Source organism: Cnephaeus nilssonii, assembly GCF_951640355.1.
Source record: "Cnephaeus nilssonii genome assembly, chromosome: 17".
Classification (NCBI taxonomy): Eukaryota; Metazoa; Chordata; class Mammalia; order Chiroptera; family Vespertilionidae; genus Cnephaeus; species Cnephaeus nilssonii.
In genome coordinates this window covers 44,590,718-44,610,271 of record NC_137088.1, presented here as the reverse complement: position 1 = coordinate 44,610,271, position 19,554 = coordinate 44,590,718, and the positions used below count along the sequence as shown (strand labels likewise).

The 19,554-nt window shown below is 44.0% G+C and overlaps 1 protein-coding gene across 7 annotated transcripts in view; it reads left to right on the top strand.

Moving 5' to 3' along the window:
• ARHGEF3 (Rho guanine nucleotide exchange factor 3) overlaps positions 1-19,554 on the top strand; it is a 296,634-nt gene that overhangs the window by 170,907 nt on the left and 106,173 nt on the right. For all 7 annotated transcript variants that reach the window (XM_079794773.1, XM_079794768.1, XM_079794774.1 and 4 more), the window contains one exon: positions 106-168. In XM_079794773.1, the coding sequence (XP_079650899.1) occupies positions 106-168 (63 nt within the window). The remainder of the gene's footprint in view (positions 1-105; positions 169-19,554) is intronic.

The window sequence follows — 19,554 nt, the reverse complement described above, 5'->3', positions numbered from 1 at the left end:
AGAAATGACAAGGATTGCATGTGCTGCTTGATTGCATTTTTTTTCTTTCCTTAAAGCCATAATCCATGTTTACATCTGAACTTTGTTTTATTGTTTGTTTTGCAGCGAAAACGGAAGCAGAGCGCCCAAGATGAAGACGCTGTTAGCCTGTGTAGTCTCGACATCGGTGTAAGTACAGCACTTCCCACTGCCCTGCCCTGGGAACACCGCTCATCCTCCATCTGTTTGTTAACCTGCTGGGCACGTTACGTGGCTTCTAGGATCTGACTATGGAAGTCGTGACCTGGGTGGAAATTCTTTTTAAACAAAATATTTCATTTTACCGGAGGAAGCTGTGTGGCCAACTTAAACTTCCAAGCCAACTTGTACACTACTCGTCTTTTCTCTCATAAAATGAGTTATGAACTCAGCGCATCTGGGTAGAATCTAGAAAAAGGCCACCGTGCTATTTCAGAAGCTGGTTCTAGAGGATGGACTAGATGTGTGTCCCCCTTTGGAGAAGTTAGCGAGTTGACCCAACACACAGGCAGCTGGCGGCCCAAAGGCCAGAATTCCCCAGCAGCTGGCGGAGGGAGGGGCTTTGGGTTCAGCTGGTGGTAGTTTAAATTAAGATTCTTACTATCTGTGCAACACCTTTCCTCACCTCTGAGTCCTCATCTGGAAAACGGGGGTGAAAGGACTTAACCTAACAGAATTTTTATGAGGATCAAATAAAACAAAAGTGAGAATACGATGCACATTACCTAGCACGTACTAGGCCCCCACCAAGTGTTAATATTAATGAGCTTTACTGTGTTTTCTTTAAAAGAAGTTTGCAAAAGCTATTTAAGTGACGTGGTAATTGAGTGCTGGTGATGATAGAGGTAAAAGCTTTCTTTTTGAATCTTCATAGAACATGGATTATTGGGTTCTCATCTGACAACATTTATTTGCCGGTGTGACCAATACTCTCTTAGTTACTTTTAGTTCTTACAGAGTTTTCTGTGATGCCAACAGCCATGATGGAGTGAACCTGAGCTGTCATCTAATTAATGAATTTGCACATGTTTATTTCACTATATGGTGTTTGTTTCTGTCTTTAGGCTATCATTAATGAAGTTGGACCAGTTTACTAGGTTGCCGTGGCAACAGGGAAAAAACACTGGTGTGCTTCTGGGTTTGACTTGACTCACTGAATATTTTATTATTGACAGGTGAAGTCTATGGAACTTCCATTATCAGCAGCAATTTCTTTATGTTTGAATGCTTTAAGTTTTGTGGAAATTAGTAGACTCCTGGTTTTCAGAATTTAAGTCACCCTTAGCCTGTTCCCTCACTTTGCCAATGAAGAAATAGAAGCCCAGGGAGGTGTCGTGATTTAGGCAAGACTTTAATCTAGGTCATTTCTAAGATCCTGCCTCATCATTCATTTTTCCTCAACTGTATTTATTTTTTAGGAAAACATGTCTCTAGTAGCTTTTTATCAAAGAACCTCTAAACTCTTTTGTGTGAAAGATTTGTATTTTCAATTACAGATTGTGATTTTTTCTCTTTCTCTCCTTTTAAGCATCTCATATCATGTTTTGTCACAGTAAAGAGACTTTTTTGATACTTCGGGATTCAAGTATGGCCACACCCCTTTCTGATTTGCCTGGCATTTTTTTCCTGAATCTTACAGATTCTGGAGCCTGGGCAGAGTTCCCTCCAGACATTGTCACATTATTATAAAAACTGTAAAAGTTGAAAGAATCCCAGAAGCTGTTGGAGGACACGAAAACCGATGTTTTGCAGGTTTACTGACGGTTCTTGTCACGTGGAGGTGGCAGGATGTGTGACAGGTTGAGGAAGTGGTCCTGATGGTCAGTGCCTGGCACCTCGCAGGCACTCGGGAGAGAGGAGTTGAATGGAATGAAGTGGGGGGTGAGGCCATCTTTGAGAAAATGTTTTGCCATAAAGGCAACAACGTCTCAATAAATATCTGAGTCCAATAAATTAACCATCTGATAAATAAATGGCCTTTGAAGGTAAAAAGCTTTCTTTTTGAATCCTCATAGATCGTGGATTATTGGGTTCTGATCTGACAACAGAGTTTTCTGTGATGCAGACAGCCATGATGGAGCGAAGGGGCTTTTAAGTGGGGATACGCAGTCGAGTGACAGCCCCCTTAACAAACAGCATGACTGCAGAGTTGTTTTGAGCCTGTTTCTATGTGTCGTGGAAAGTAGCATCTAAGAAAGAGGTGGGTTCCGATGGGTGACTCATACTGGAGGATGCGAGGGTTTGAGAAAGTAATATTAGTAACTCTCGATTTTGATTCCATTAATAAGTGGAAAGACATTCACCCGATAACTTTGAACAAGAAGTTGCTAGATGGGGGGAAGGAGTCTTTTGGGGATCAGGCTCAAGTTTCTGTTGAGTCCCAGCTGAATGCTGCCTACACAGTGAGCTCTTGGTAAATAGTTATCGGCTGATGAATCTTAAAAATTAAAAATAGTGAGCCCCCCAGTTTATGTGGAATTCAGCACCCTTTTAAAGAAATGTATCGGTGACATGAAACTGGGAAATGTTAACACAGACGAAATCTTTTCCCTTGGATTAAAAAGTATGCATAGAGCCCTAGCCGGTTTGGCTCAGTGGATAGAGCGTTGGCCTGCAGACTGAAGGGTCCCGGGTTCGATTCTGGTCAAGGGCATACACCTCGGTTGCAGGCTCCTCCCCAGCCCGGGCCCTGGTCAGGGCTCGTGCAGGAGGCAACCAATCAATGTGTTTCTCTCACATCAATATTTCTCTCTGTCTTTCCCTCTCCCTTCCACTCTCTCTGAAAATCAATGGACAAATATCAAAGGTATGCATAGAGCCCCTCAGGGTGTCGGAGTGACATTCCCACTGACATCTTGCTTTCTTTTAAAGCCTCAGATGATGATTCTGATAGCTGCATGGGCGTTTTCTACACTGCTCTCCAACCTCTTACAGAACTTGGGCTTAGAGACTAAATAGGAGTGGATAAGCTAAGGAAAGAGCTTATTCTTTTTTTTATTTTTTATTGATTTTTTACAGAGAGGAAGAGAGAGGGATAGAGAGTTAGAAACATCGATGCGAGAGAAACATCGATCAGCTGCCTCTTGCACACCCCCTACTGGGGATGTGCCCGCAACCAAGGTACATGCCATTGACGGGAATCGAACCTGGGACCCTTGAGTCCACAAGCCGACGCTCTATCCACTGAGCCAAACCGGTTTCGGCAAGAGCTTATTCTTACAGAGCAGGGTCCTCCGTTGTTTGGGGGATCACAGACTCCTTCGGGAATCTGGTAATAGCACTGGGCTCCAGAAAATTTTACAAGGCTGACGTGTGATTTCGTGGGCCCCCTGGAGCCCAGCCAAGACCCCATGTTAAAAAGGGTTTGGAAGGGTCTGGAGGCACAGTGACGTATCTCCACAGAACTATCCTCCCACCCTTCACCCCCAGCACTTGGTGAAAAATGAATTGTGACTGGTGAGCCCACACGATGTGATGATGTAATTGGTCTCTATTTTTTCCCATCACTTTACCCAATCCACTGGCTGAGCCCCCAGCTTCCTGGCAGGATAGAATAGAAACTGTTCCAGAAAAATAAAAAAAGAGCAACCTATGCTTTTGAGAACAATTTGCAGAATAGAGAATGCTCCCAGCAGCCGCCTACAAATCTCCCTCACGTCAGAGGAAATGAGTGGGATGATTTCAGGGACATTTCTTCCCCCACAGCACTTTCCTAGTTTAAGTTCTGATGGATGAGAGACACCTGAGCGAAGAGCGGGGGTTCATGGTGCCCCGGGAAAGGCCCTGTGGCAGAGCCTGGTGTGTCCCAGTGCAGGGCCCTGCTCAGCACCAGGCATCCTTTCTAAAAAACAAAGGAGTTGTGTTGTGTGTGTTGTTTTTTTTTTTGGGGGGGGGGGGGAGAATAAAAATAGTTTCCAATGATAAAAATAATGTAAAAGACAAAAAGGAATATATGTTCTTTGCAGAAAATTTGGAAACTTTGAACAGTAGAATCCAATAAACCCATCATGAAGCAGTAGCTACATTTTGGTGTATTACCTTCCTGGCATTAGACACACACTCACTTTAAATTTTTTTCATTAGGAAATAGTGCAGACATACAAAATGGTGTCAAGGATAATATAAAATTCCATGTAGCTATCAATGCACTTGAAGAAATATGCCCTTAACAGCAAAGCTATTTATTGATTTCTGTATTTTTCATTTACTTTACTTATTGAGATCATGTTACCACATCTTGAAATAGTCTTCTAGGGCATTATTTTTAGTAACTTTAAAGTACATTGTCAAATGGGGGCACCAGATTTACCTAACCCATCCTTCATTGGCTATTTAGATAAGTTAAAACTTTTTCTCTATTATAAGTAACACCAGTGGGCGTTCTTTTATTAGTAGGATAAAATATGGATCTGGCTAAAGGAGTGTGGATATTTTTTAAATCCGTGAACAGGTTTGTGCCCCTCCTGGCAGTGAGAGGTGGAAACGCAGTTCAGAGCAGTTGAGTATCTTGTACGGAGACTCGGAGTGGGGATAGTGTTCAGGTTTCTCTGGCCCATGGCTCATTCAGCTATCTCTCTGGTCCCTTGCTCATCGGTGACTTTCCCATGGGACATTTGCTTGCTTACACCCCCTCTTTAGGAGGAATCCTTCCTGCTGCGCCTGGGGGGGGCGGGGGGGGGGCTGGGGCTTTTCCCGGGTAGCAGGTTGAACCATGATTGGGAGTGGGGTGAGATCCATTTAATCTCACAACTGTCTATGCCCGTAGGTGTTATCATACCTTCTTGAAGATGAGGAAACTGAGGCTCAGAGAGATAAGCAATTTGCTTCAAGTCCCAGCTTATTGTAGATTTAAACCCAGGATGGCTGGGTTTCACTGCTTCCCCACACTGCCTCCAGGACAGGCAGGAAAAGAAAGTGTTTGGCTCCGTGGCTTCTGGTAGTAGGTGACGGGTCTTGTTGGCAAACCACCTTCAAGGTTTATGACCTACACCCCCAATTTCCATACTGTGCTTTCCCGTTACTTATCCTGTTGCGTGGATGCTCAAATCATAAGTGTTGATGTCGAAGGGGAAAAGCTTCCTGTCTCGATTAAGCCAAAGAATGTTTCCTTGCTAGGGTATGTTAAACCAGTCACCGAGGAGCAGCAGGAGTATTTCATCTCTGCTCCGCAGAGTCCAGATAATTCAAAAAGATACCATTTCTGTGGTTTTGTTTCTCTTGGTCTGTTCTGGAACTTGCTAACTGGGCAGAGTAGTCTTGCCCCGGCCAGGGTGAGGCCTCGATGAATTACATGGATTTCAATAATGCTCTTATCGCTGAGGAGACCAGGCCTGCCTCTGAGATTGGGTCTTCATTAGCACATGCTTACAGTCAACCTGTTGGCATTTCTTCTGTTTTAGATTTATGATCTGCCCTTGTATTCAAATTTTTTGCAAAGAACATATATTCCTTTTGTCTTTTACATTATTTTTATCATTGGAAACTATTTTCATTCTCCCTCTCTCCCTCCCCTTCCCCCGCCCTCCCCCCACCCCAACTACACACACACACACACACACACACACAGAACTCATTTGTTTTTCAGAAAGGATGCTTGGTGCTGAGCAGTGCCCTGCACTGGGAGACACCTGGTTCTCCCACCAGGGCCTTTCCTGGGGCACCATGAACCCCCGCTCTTCACTCAGGCATCTCTCATCCATTAGAACTTAAACTGGAAAAGTGCTGTGGGGGAAGAAATGTCCTAAGGAGGCGGCGACCCAATGTTGAGTTCAAGGTTGTTCTCACGCTGCCATCTCTGATGGCAAATTTGCTCGTTGTTGACATAGACACATTGCATCTTGCCTTTGCCCTAATTGATTAGGTGGTGGACCGTACTAATCACTGTGATCTTCTTCTCTTTGACCCACCTCTTCAAAAGCACAGTGACCAGGAAATCCCAAGGAGCGTCAGGACACGCGCTCAGAAATTAACCATGTAGCCAACTGTCAGGCATCGTTTCACGGGGACACCCAGGGGCCGTGTTAAATGAGGCTCTTGTGCTCCAAGAATAGTTGTTTGAATTTGTCATCAGAAATGCAAACTTTGGGAGCTAGAGACTGATCACCATTTTGAACCTCAGTTTCCTCAACTGAGGCTGAAACTGTAACAGTGCCCCACCTTAGAGTTGTAAGGATTAAAATGAGTTAATTCCTATAAAGCACTCAGGACCCAGCCCATAGTAACCATAAAAGGTACTAGCTATTGTTGCTGTTTGTTTCATACAAAATCAACTATGGGTAAATTTGAGGTACTGGTTGTTGGCACCAGTGTTTCATAAACAGAACTGATCATGAAAATTTTAAAAACACCAGGATCTGAGGAGACATATGCAAGGAGTTTTACTGCAGCATTTTGAATAGTAGCCAAAAGCTGGAAACAGCATGAATATCCGAATTATATAGACTTGTAAATATATTACAAAATATAAGTATGAAACACAATTATAGAACACATAAAATATAAAGTATGCTCCTAGATCTTTACAAATATATTTGTCCATTCAAAGGAACAAGCATGGAAGATCATACATCGCATTGAGGTTAGTGGTTATGTTAGGACAGTGGTCGGCAAACCGCGGCTCACGAGCCACATGCGACAGACACCCCCACTTCTTCTAACGCCACTTCTTCCAAATAGACTCGCCTAGGCCAAAAACCGACTTCTGCGCATGGGCCACGAAGTTTCAATCGCACTGTACGTGCGCGCCCGCACGTGGTATTTTGTGGAAGAGCCACACTCAAGGGGCCAAAGAGCCGCATGTGGCTTGTGAGCCGCGGTTTGCTGACCACTGTGTTAGGAGAATGGAATTACAAGAAGGGATGACTGGGTTCCAGAGGTCATGACCTTTGACATATTGTGAAACCTAGGAACATACCTTCCCTCAGAAGACTGTTTATATATACTTAAAGTAAAATACACAAGATTACAACAAAACCCAGTTATATTGAAATATAGTTATCCAAATATTTAAAAACAAATTTGTAATAAGAGTTACGTATGTGCTTCTTAATAAATGAATTAAGTAACAAGATCTGGCAACAAGTCTAATAACTAATATACCTAATAGGAGATAGAGTAAATGATACTTTGAAATACCCACATCAACCACACTGTGACTTAAACACATAGTGATTTCTATGGTGACAAACTCATAGGTCTGCTAATGCCTCTGCGATTTGCCTCCTGCACTCACCCCAACTGGGGCTGGGTCTCGAACCTGCAACCAAAGTATGAGCCCTTGACTAGAATCGAGCCCGAAACCCTTTGGTCCACGGGCTGACACTTTAATCACTGAGCAAACTGGCCAGGGCTATCCTTATTTTTTTAGAGATGAATACTGAAGGAGTAGAATGTCATGATATCTGTAATTTACTTTTGAATACTTTCACATACTAGTAAAATATAAAGTGAATATTTTATAAAGAAAAAAAAACATTTTCTTTTTAATTACTCACTAACAGTACATACATCCCCATCATTTAAAAAATCAAACAATAGAAATAGAGCTAACAGCCCTTTGACCACCCCCCATCCCACTCACCTCCTCAGGTATAATCCCGGTTATCAGCTCAGTCTCCTCCTGGATATTCAGACAGATAATAGGTACAGAAATAAAAATTAGTTTGTGGTGGTATTTTAAGGACATAAGCGTTGTCATCTTTTGTTTTACTTTGTAACTTGCTTTCCTTTTCTTTTAAGTAATCTTTACTTTTTTAGAGCAGTTTTAGGGTCACAGCAAAATTACGTAAGCAGAAATTACAGAGTTTTCATCTACCCTCTGCCCTCACGCGCACACAGCCTCCCCCTACTATCCACATCCCCACGAGAGTGGTACGTTTGTGACAGCGGGTAAGCACACTCATAACCACCCAGAGCCCATAGTTTGTATTAGTGTTCACTTGGTGTTGTGCATTCTGGGAGTTTTGACAAATGTGTGATGACATGTATCCACCATGATAGTGCCTTACAAAGTAGTTTCACGGCCCTAGAAATTCTCTGTGCCCCACTTGTTCATTCCTCTACCCTCTCATGCTGGCAACACTGATAGTTCTATTGTTTGCAGAGTTTTGCCTTTTCCAGTCTGTCATACAGTAGGTAGCCTTTTCAGACTGGCTTCTTTCACTTAATTATATGCATTGAACTTCTCCATGTCTTCTTGTGGCTGGAGAACTCCTTTTCTTTTTTTTTTAAATCACTGAAGTAATATTCCATTGTATGCACATAGCACAGTTTACGTATCCAGTCACCTAGTGAAGGATATGGTTCATTGCATGGCTGCCTGTTCATGCACAAAACCAATGAGTCATAGTTTGTTTTGACCCGATTCTCCATGGAGAGGCACTTTGGTCGTTCCCAGTATTTCCCAGTTCCAACAATGACCGTCCTCATCCCCCAGAACCAGTAGTATGGTGGATGCAAAAAAAAAAAAAAAATGCCCATGGACATGTGCTCTTTAAGTGAGTGTGAATAGCAGTAAGTTGCCATTGTTATAGTTCAGATTCCTGTGCTGAAGCAGAAAGCGAAGTGTTACCAAATGCAGGTCTGAGCAGGCTGTTAAAATTGATGGAGAAGGAAAGTTTTGTTTCCATCATATATGCTTCACTTAAATAATAGTGTGTGTAGCTCTTAGACTTAGGTATCCAGAAATAACATTAAAAAGAAAGAAAGAAACAAGAGACTGTCCTTGCGAATTCAAAGAATAAGTTTGTTATATTGGCAAAGTTTACATCTCAACTGCCTTTAACATCTTGTTGTTTATCATTAATTCTACTTGGAGATTATTTGCAGTAAAACAGTCACTAGAAAATAATTGTTGACAAGTGCTTTTTCTGATGATTTCTTTTTCTAAAAGGTAGCCTGGGTCTGTCCCCCTGAAAATTATGTAAATAATATTGGTTAGGAAGTTCCATCCAGGCTTCCGTTGCCAGATAATTGAGTTTTTCCCCAAATGACTTATATAATTGCATCAAGCCTCATCTTTGATCTCGTTACATATTCCTGGTTTCAATAGCAGAAGTTTTGTGTGTTTTTTCTTACTTTTCTTTTTCCCTTGACATTTAAATTCTTGGGTAACTTTGAAAAAAGGTCAAAATAATGGAGGGTCCAGGTGAATTCTCGTGTCTTCCTGCACCCGCTGTCTAACTGACACTGCTGTTTTTGGATCATGTTATGGAGAAAGTCAACCAGTATAAGCAGGTGGTTTCTCTATAAGCATCACTTCAAGGCCAGTATTGATGGTGAAGCATTTGAAACAGAATCATCTGCTTATCTTCAGTGGTCAAAATGCCAGCGCCGTCCTGCAGGGAACTAAAGGTGTTTATTGTGGTGCTTTCGTGAGCAGATTGACCTCTTCCTTTGATGTTTCTATAAATGAGATTTCTTCTACTCCCCTCACACCTCAAAATATCAGTTTCTAAAATTGGAATCTTCTAGGAACACTAAAATCAATAAATTTAAAGTGTTTTCTTAGCCTTTCCTTGGCAGGGCAAAGTGATGTTTTGCTGGCCAGGTCTATATAAATCCCATCCAAGGGTAATATTTATTACTATAGAATTAATGAACTCATGTGTTTATTCTTTAGTTCATTCATTGCATGTACTAATTCAATCAAGCGGTATTTATTGAGCTGTACCCTGGGTCAGGTGCAAGGACATTTGAAGGAAGTGAAACTTAGGACTCATTCATCTGCAGAGGAGTGGAAATTGCTCTTGATTTTGTCACAAGTTAACCAAGCACGGAGAAGGCACATCTTAATGCACCCATGACTGGTTTTCTGCTTTCTGTAAGGGAATAATTTCACATTGTTGGATGGTTGGTTTTGAAATAAATAAAGTTTGCTATATATCCTTCTGGTAACATTTTTCTACCTTAGAATATCCTTGAAATTGATTTATTTTCTTCCTGCTGGTCAACCCGAAGGTTCGACTGGGGAAGTGCTTCACAGTGTTTTATGGAAAAGCTGACCTTGAGAAATTGTACTGTGTGGCAGGTGAGCTTTACACCTGTGCTCTCCTTACTGTGAGCTTATGGGGATTGGGAGCACTGGGTTTCAGAGCAAGATCTCTCAAACTTTTAGACCTGAAAGGGACCTGGAAGAGAGTGTCTTGTTGAGTGCATTTCATTGTGTAGATGTGGCAATTGAAGCTGGGATAAGTCAAGTGTTGTCCTGCCCAAAGTGACTGATGACGAGTGAGAATACAAGTCTTGGGCCTCATGTTCCGGATTGGACCTTAAACCCCAGAGGAGGTAGAAGCTAACAGTTCTGGTTTTGGCGTTGTGAATCCTGGTCTCACCACTCCCTACCTGTGTGACCTTGGACAACGTATTCAAACTCTTCTGTGTTATCGTTTTCTTGGCTGGGAAAATACAGATGATAATAAGGTTGCTGTAAGGACTCAATACGATGATACAAGTAGGGCTGTGGCACAATGTGGCAACAGGTAAGCATGCTTACTATTGATATTGCAAAAATAATCCAGGACCATAGAACAGGGATATTGTCTATTTTAGGCAATAGTGTCTCCCTGGTGCCCAAGAAAGTGCCTGGTATATATCCAACCATTAGTTAAGATTAGTTGAATGGATTTTTTTTCTAATGTAAATTTGGTAACTCTGATAAATACATGATACCAGTAAAGAGAAAATAAAGATGTTCATGTGCTGCTTAAAACAAAAGGGTTGTGGAGGTCTATGCCTTTTTAGGTGGAACGAGTTTGTTTTTAAAGAGGTATTTGACAAAGCTGTTGATTTCATCCTGCAAAGCTTCATTCAGATCCAAGCAGTCTCAATCAACAGGTGACTGACTGATAACAGCACTGTCAGCTCAGCTCTGCCTTTCAATAGAGCCAGAACCACACTGTGACCACCTCCAGTGGGACCACCTGTATCAGACCTCCATCATCACAATGGCTGGATGATTCCAGGGGCCTCCCACCTGGTTGCCCTGCATCTGCCTTTGACGCTTTGCTGTCTACTATCAACACAGCAGCTAGAAGGTTTCTTTTAAGCCTAAATCGCACGTTGTCTCTCTCATGTCTTCCTCCTCACTCAGTGGCATTGCCACATCCTCCTCGAGGTTCTGGACCTCATCACCTACTCCCTCCCCTTTCCCTGAGCTCTCACCACACTGCCCACCTCTTATTCTCGTGTGCTCAAACCCCGGGGCTTAGCAATGGCTGGTTCTCTCTAAGTGGAGAGCTCATTTACATACCCGTGTGACTGACTTCCCCCTTTTCCTTCTGGTACTTCCACAGATGTTCTTAGAGGGGCTTTTTCTGTCTCCTATGTTGAAAATCATCTCCATTCCCAGACCCCACTCCATCCCTGCATTCCCTACGCCTCTTACCCGACTTTATTTTTTTCTTCATAGTATTTATCATCACCTGCCACATGATGTATTTTCTACTTATTAGTGTCTGTCTACACTAGAATATAACTTTTATTTTGTTCTTCTGCCATATTCCTAATATCTGGGATGGTGACTGGCACGGAGTGTGTCCACTTAACATTTGTTGGATAAATGAGTGGCCACTGTAAGGTTCCTGTGTTTCATGCTCTCTTTAGAAGGTTACTGTAACCATGAGCTGGCTTTATCTTGGCAACACTTTAAGGATGTGTGTGTTCCTCTAGATATGCATGTGCATTCCCTCAATTTTTAAGAAAAGCCATAAAACAAGAGGCAAAACCAAGGCCTACCTGAAGAGACCTTGTGGTATACAAAGCAAGATAAGTGAGCTTGCTGCCCGGCTTTTACGAGCTCATAAAATAAATCAGCCCGGACATACGAAGATATAAGCAGTGTGGAATGCACCCGGGATTCCTGCAGATGTGGAATTGCTAATGCCAATGCTTCCACATCTAGCCCAGCCGGTGCTGCAGGAATCTCAGGGTAATAGTAGGAACGGAAACTTCCTGTTAAAATGAAAACCATCCCCCCTTTGAAGTCTCCATTTCTTTCCATTTAATTGGCATTCATTGAGTGCAAAGCACCACTCCGGGTGCCCGCCACGTGGTGAGAGAAGGAGAGGCGTGTGTAAGGAGCTGTCAGTCACACTCATCTCTGGGTGATCCGTTGAATGGGAAGGAGTATATGCCAGGCCGTTTAAAGCGGTGGACTACCAGGACGTACATCATCGGTATCTCACCCTGGAATGTGTCCTGGTGATTACATTGAAATGGGAGCATGCCCTGAATTCTTGGGCATTTTCGAGAAAACAAGAAAGCTGCTTTGGAGAGAGCCAGTTTTGTAGGGACTAGAATGTTCTGGGTTCTCCCAGCGGGACCTGGGTGGAATTCTTCCCCGCTCACCCTCCCGGGCTGGTCGGGGAGCCTCACCTGGTCAGGTGATGCAGGGCGCCTCCCCTTTACCTTGTGTGTTTCGCTTCTCGTACCGGGAGAAGGTGAATAAGGCTGTGGTTTAAATGCCTTTCATGGACTGTAAGCTTCAAAGACAGTGGGAAACTACGTAAGAGGAGCTAAATGGACCCCCAAATGGACCTGATGATCTCCTCCGCTTAATTATGCTTATAACTTAAAAGAAAGAAGGGCTTTTAAAAGTTATTACCCAAAGGCAGATGGTTCAGCTATGGCTAACAGAGGCCACTGCTCACAGGTGGCACCTCGCCAGCCACCTGTCTAAATGTCATCAGGGCCACTCAATTCCATCGAGGAGGCAGAAGAGAGACAACATCTTAACGGGGTTTGGTTTTCACAAATGTGAACGTTAATGTTTAGCTGAAAAAAACTTTGGCTTTAAAAAATTGTAAATTATCTTCTTATTGTCAGTATTTCACATTGTGTTACCTTCACGTGGAAAAGGGAGTTTGCTTGTGAGTACGTTTCTGAAGAGCCTTTTGCACAGCTCCTGACAACTCTGTTTGCCCTGCCCTTTGCCATGGCGGGATCATTCTTCTTTCGGGTTAATCCATTCTCCGTCACGTCGTGTCTCTGTCACATTGCTGCTTTAAGTTTTGCTGTGTTTCTCCATGATGGTCTCTCTCCCTAATACAACCCAGCCATTGAGGCTGAAATTTAATTTAAATGATTGTCATGTTGCGGAAATAGGCCTGCCATGTGCATGCTGCCCCCATGGGGGTGTGGAGGAGTGTCTGGAATGAGAAATGAGCTGGCTGCTGGAGACAGTCATGAAGAATGTGTCTGCAAACAGGGATGGCATGAGGGAGGGTTATCTCTGTGTGCTCTGTAATGAAGGTCATGATTTATGGGCTCCTGGGAAACCACGGTAAGGAGCGAAATTGCCATTGGCACCTGGAGGTTTTGTTGAGTTTGGGAGCTTATGTTTGACTGAGGGTCTCGCGTTGTTGGTGGAGCAGTGACAGTTTACTGAGTACACTTTGAAATGTTGTTATATCTTACTAGAGGCCCGATGCACGAAATTCGCAGCCGCAGCGGCTTGCCTCAGACCTTGCAGCCCTGGCTTCGTCTGGAAGGTCATTCGGAAGGACATCCAGAAGGTTGTCCAGAAGGTTGTTCGGTTGTCTAGTCTAATTAGCGTATGACGCTTTTATTATTATGGATGTGATGTGGTCTTGTGGTCTTAAAGATGCGAGCATGCTTCTGAGAGAAGGGTGTCCAGTAACTTCCCTCTTCCTAGAAAGGTCTCTGTTAAGTGGCATTGATCATTGACTAGCTTCCCACAGTATAGGTGATTAGGAAGACATGTCTACTCCTCGATCAAGGGCCTTACATGTATGTTTAAGTTCCTTTTCTCATTTATTTTTTCATTCATATCATATTGATTGAGCATCTCCTATACTTGCGCTGTGTTGATGGCGAGTGGATAAAACAGTGAACAAGCCCTGGCTGGTGTCGCTATGTTTAGGGCAGGGGTGGGGAACCTTTTTTCTGCCAAGGGCCATTTGGATATTTATAACATCATTCGAGGGCCATACCAAATTATCAACTTAAAAATTAGCCTGCTCTATTTGGTCAAACATTTAATTAACTTACCCCTAATGCCTTGGCAGGGCCAAACGATTTTGAGCTTCAGTTTCCATGTCTATAAAGTAATCTAGTCAGATCACATCCTTTCCAGTGCCCACATTCCCTGTGTCCATGACGTTTTGGGTACCAGGGGTTTTTCAGGTAGGTGACTAAAAGGTAAATACAATTAGATGCTGGTTAATAATGGGAAACCAATATGTAAGTTTGCTCATGTAACCACCTTGCTTCAAGTCCTTCTCTCCAACTCCTTGGGATGGTGGAAGAAGACATAAGCAGTTAGGGGCCACGAATGTGTGCTTTTCCATTTCTTATTATAGCAAACGCAAGACTGTTCTTTAATCAGGATGCTGTCTTAGTCACTGTAGGCCGCTATAACAAAATATCATGGTCTGGGTGGCTTAAAGAACAAGTAATTATTTCTTAGAGTTCTGGAGGCTGGCAAATCCAAGATCAGGGTGGCAGCAGATTCAGTTCCTGGTGAGCGCTCTCTTCCTGGCTTGCAGACAACCACCTTCTAACCTTCTCACTGTCCTGCCTAGCAGAAAGAGAGCTGTGATCTCACTTGCTCTCCTTATATGGACACTAAGCTCACCATGGCCCCTTCCCCTCATGACCTCAGCTAAGCCTAATTACTTCCCAAACGCCCCCAAATTACTTCCAAAATACCATCACAGCAAGGGGTAGGGCTTCAACATATGAATCGGGGATGGGGGGCGCTTGGGGGGGGGGGACATAAATATTCAGCTCAGAACAGATGCCTTTTTAAAACACACCAGATGTGTGATTCATTAGAAAAACAAAACCCTGCGGATGAGGAGGGGTGAAAGCCGAGATTCTAATGAAGCTGCCCAGTGTACACAGCCTAAATGAAGTGGGAAAAGCTAGAGGAGTTTTTGCTAAGGGGCTTCATTTGACTCTCCTGTCCTTTGGTTTTGGAATCCTTTGTCAGCAGCTGTAACCGGCACGCTTAGCTGCCCCCACAAACATTTTCCAGTGGAGGAGTGTTGGTAACGTTTCAGTGACCTAAGAAAAAGCTAATGACAGGGCCAAAGGAAAGGCAGGGGGTGTCATTTGCTGGTCTGCCTTGGTCAGCTGCCCACAGCAGCCTGGTCCTGTGTGAGTCTTTAAATGAACGTACATTGCCACGGAGATCCCCCCCGGGGCGGCACGATTTAGCCTTGGCCTCACAGAGGAGCTGCAAATTCAAACAAGAGCAGCACTGTTGGCCTTCAGACTACGAGCGGACTGCTTTCTTTGTGACATGTCGCCCAGCGAAATAATCCTGATAAAAGCTTTTTGTTTAGCCCTTGGAACAAGCGCAGGGATTTAGGGAAGGAGTGTTTCCTCACCCTCGTAAAAAAGTGGTTTGATGTTGGCTCAGCAATAGCTGTTCAGCAGATCTGGATTCAAAGTGGGCCTGGGGGTGGGGGGAAACTGTGGTGTAGAGAGGTTCTTGGGGGGCTCTCGGGTCATTTGGGGGGCTCTCACACTTAAAGACAGACGAACTGCTGCCGCTCCCAGTCCACTCGCCGTGCCTTTGCCTCGGTGCTGTCCCTTGTAGATTCCACATGGCGAGGAGGTCAGGGGCTTACACATAAGCCCCATTCCAAGCTATGGGCGACAACCTGTGATTTTGACTTTGTATCAGACTGGCCAGAGGAAACCCTGCATTTTTAATGCACGCTCTCACTGTCCTATGGGTTGACACCTAAGGACATCATAGGTTGATCTATTTATCTAAATCCTCTTTTCGAGACCAATTGAATGTTTTCCATTTATTCTACCTAATTTTCTAGTCGGCTTTTTCTAATTGTGCATGCAAAATTTAATTTAGAAGTATTTAACCAACAAAGGTTTTTATATGCAAGGCAATTAAAAAGCCAAAATTAAAAACAGTAACTTTTTTTCTTTTCCTCTTTTCTGGGTTGTCTCAACCCTTATTCACCTCAAGGATTTTTAAAGAACAGCTCAAGAAAAGCCATGGCCTGCTACTTAAAACAAGGGGTTCTGAGAGGAAGTCACCCAAGTTCACCAGGTGCAAAGCGGGGAGTTTGTGGGCACAGTGGCCCTTGCTGGTACCTAGCACCAGGTCCTGGTTCGCAGGGTGGCTCTCGGTGGGCTTCTTCAGAATCCTGCTGAGTACGCCAAGTCAATGGTGAAAGAAACGTCCAAACACGTAGAGAATTTTTAAGAGTTTATTTGAGCCAAATTGATGACATGTGCCAGGGAGCAAGATCTCAAATGCCCTGGAGAATAAGTTTTGAAGTTTCTTTTATGCATTTGAGAGTAAGGAGGGAATGAAAGGAAGATTACATGAAGGTAGGAGGGAGCAACTCGGGAATGGCATTATAGGATAGTTAAGATTCGGGGTGGCCCCGCTGGTGTGGCTCAGTGGTTGGACATCGACCCATGAACCAGGAGGTCACAGTTTGATTTCTGGTCAGGGCACATGCCCAGGTTGTGGGCTCAATCCCCCAGTAGGGGGCTTACAGGAGTCAGCCTATTGATGATTCTCTCTCATAATTGTTTCTATCTTTCTCTCCCTCTCCCTTCCTTTCTTTCTCTGAAATCAATAAAAACATATTTTAAAAAATGATTTGGGATGGCCATGTGGAGACTGGATTACAGGTCATTAAGAGTATGTGCTCTTCAATCAATGATTCTTTCTCATCATTGATGTTTCTATCTCCCTCTCTCTTCCTCTCTCTGAAATCAATTTTAAAATAAAATAAAAATAATAAAAACATTATGTGCTCTCTTGAGGGTGGTTATGTTTATTTCAAAGGTGTGTTAACCTAGATGCACAGAAACAATGACAGGGCTTGCTTAAGGCAAAGGTAAACCTTTTACTAAAAAGTTATGTGCCTGGGGTATAGAGACCCAGCATAACCTGCCAAGTTAAGAATTTATGATCAGATCACCCTGTGAGGCTACTTTTCAAAGAACCCTTTTTTACATCCACAGTGATAACCACTTTGAATGGGTTCTGATAGGAACAGTTTTAATTATTTCCATTTTTTATTTTTTCAAATACCTGGGCCTTTTTCTTCTGGGAAAAAAAAAAGTTTTAAAATTATTGCCTTGTTATCGGTCTGTGATCTGGCAGCTTAGGAAATACAGCCCATGGCTGTAGCCCTGGACGCTTATATAACAGGCTTTGGTCTCCATAGTTCCTTTTAAAGGGAGAATGTGTGTCAGGGATTTGAAATGCTCTAATGTAAATTTTTAAAGAAATAACATTGCTTAGACAGTACTGAGATTATAAAGAAAGAAGTAGTTGATCTTGGGAGGCAGAGCAAAGCTTCTAAACAAGCTCTAGAAAGCCTGTAGATTTTTTTTTTTTAATTCCAGTTTTATTACAGCAGAGGGGTCAGCTGCTATTATGATGGAGGTAGGATAGAATTTTCACTTTGGGATAATTCTAAAGCAAAAGATACAAGTAAATGAGAGGGGTTATATTAGATTTGATGACTTAAGAATCCTTCAGTCCTGCCCTGGCTGGGTGGCTCGGTTGGTTGGAGCATTGTCCCATACACCAAAAGATTGCAGGTTCAATTCCCAGTCAGGGCACATACCTAGGTTGAGGGTTCTATCCCCAGGTGGGGCACGTACAGGAGGCAACCAATCATTGTTTCTCACTTCAGTGTTTCTCTCTCTCCCTTTCTCTCTCTCTAATATCAATAAAAACATCCTTGGGTGAGGATTAAAAACAATAATAACCCTTCGGTCCCATGTTGGTATTTGAAGGCTCTGGGGTAAAGGGCTTGAGAAAGAGGTTATTCCTCCCCTTACCCCACGCTTCTTTTGCTGCCTGAGTTGTGTGTAATTCACGTGGCTTGGTGCTCTTCCATGGTCACCGCCCTTGGGAGATGTCTTCCAGGGGTCTGGATGGGCTGGTTGTGGATTCAGATCGTCCAGCCCCTGGCAGACGTCTCCGATGGACACCGGGGTAGGCCACCACCCCACCATCTCCTTCCTCACCGTCGAACCGTCTGGTCTTTAGAACAAAACTGAGTGAAGTGACATAACTGGGACACTTTGGAAGCCAAATAGTGAAATTGAAAAATGACACTTGTCTTTCTTGTAGTTTTCAACGTTAAATTTCCTTTTATTCTAGGGTTAAGGGTAAATATTTGGAATTGCCACTGGTGAATCCTCTGGGCCGCAGATTTGGGAGGGTTCTGGCTCAGCCTCAGAGCTTTTCCCCTCCAGTGCTGTAGTTGCTGCTGTCACTTAGGGGGAGGCCGTCCAGAGGACCTGATTTTCTATCAATAAAGGTCCATTGGTTGCTACCAAGAGGAGATTTTTTTGAAGAGTCAGAATCCACTCTCTTGAGAAATCATTTTATCATAAACTCTGGATAAAAGTGGGCACAGCCCCAGCCAGTTTGGCTCAGTGGATAGAGCGTCGGCGCTGGGGCTGAAGGGTCCCAGGTTCCATTCCGGTCAAGGGCACATACTAGTACCTTGGTTGCGGGCTCAGTCCCAGCCCTGGTCAGGCGCGTGCGGAAGGCAACCAATCAATGTGTCTCTCTCACATCGATGTTTCTCTCTGTCTCTCCTTCTCTCTTCCACTCTCTCTAAATATCAGTGGAAAAATATCCTCAGGTGAGGAGTAACCAAAAAAAAAATTTTTTTTTAAATGGGCACAGTAATTTTGCTTGACAACCTTCATCTTTCTCATCACGAAGAAACCCTTTGGTGGCTGCAGGCACCTCTCCATCCTGCCCCTCACCTTCATCTCTCTCCTCTCCACTCTCCTCAGCTCCATTCACTCTGGGATCCACTCCAGTCTGGATTCCTCCCCTACCCCTTGTAGCCGCACTCCATATGTTGGTGTTGAATAAAGGACCCAACTGCCGTGGCCACATCTAATGTCTCTTTTTCCCTCCTGACCTCTGCTACGTGGTGTGGCTGACCCTTCCTGGTCAAGTTCTCCCTTCCACTACCTCTAGACCACACACTCTCCTATCCACCCTCACCTTTCTGGCCACTCCCGCTGGGATTCTCTGGTGGGCGCCTCTTCCTGTGGGGCCGGCCATCGGGGTCCTGAGGGAGGCCTCCCCGAGGCTTTATACTTAACGTGTCTCAGCTGTGACTCCTTTCCTCCCCCTCACTCCACCAAACCCATTGCCCTTTGACGTGTTTGTGTCCCCCTGAATAGGACCTCTCAGTTGCCAAAGCCAGAAACCTGGGAGGTGGCATGGCTTCTTACCTTTCCCTCAAGTCTTGACCTGTCTGCCTCCTCGTTATCTCTGGAATCCTCCGGTTTTCTCCACTCAGTCCCTGGCCTGCGTTCGTGCTGGCACCTCAGAGATCAGTCTCCTTCCTCCCCTCAGACCCATTCCCTCAAGAAGCCAGTGGGATCTCCCACAACACAAGTCAGGTTGCTGCTCTGTTATTTTACACCTTTGCCGACTCCTCCTGTTCCCACTAGCGAAATCCTGAGGATAAAGCCTAGTTCTTCATGTGGCTTTCAAGAGGCAGCCCCAGCCTGCCTCTGGGGTTTCACCATTCCGCCCCACCCCCACGCTAG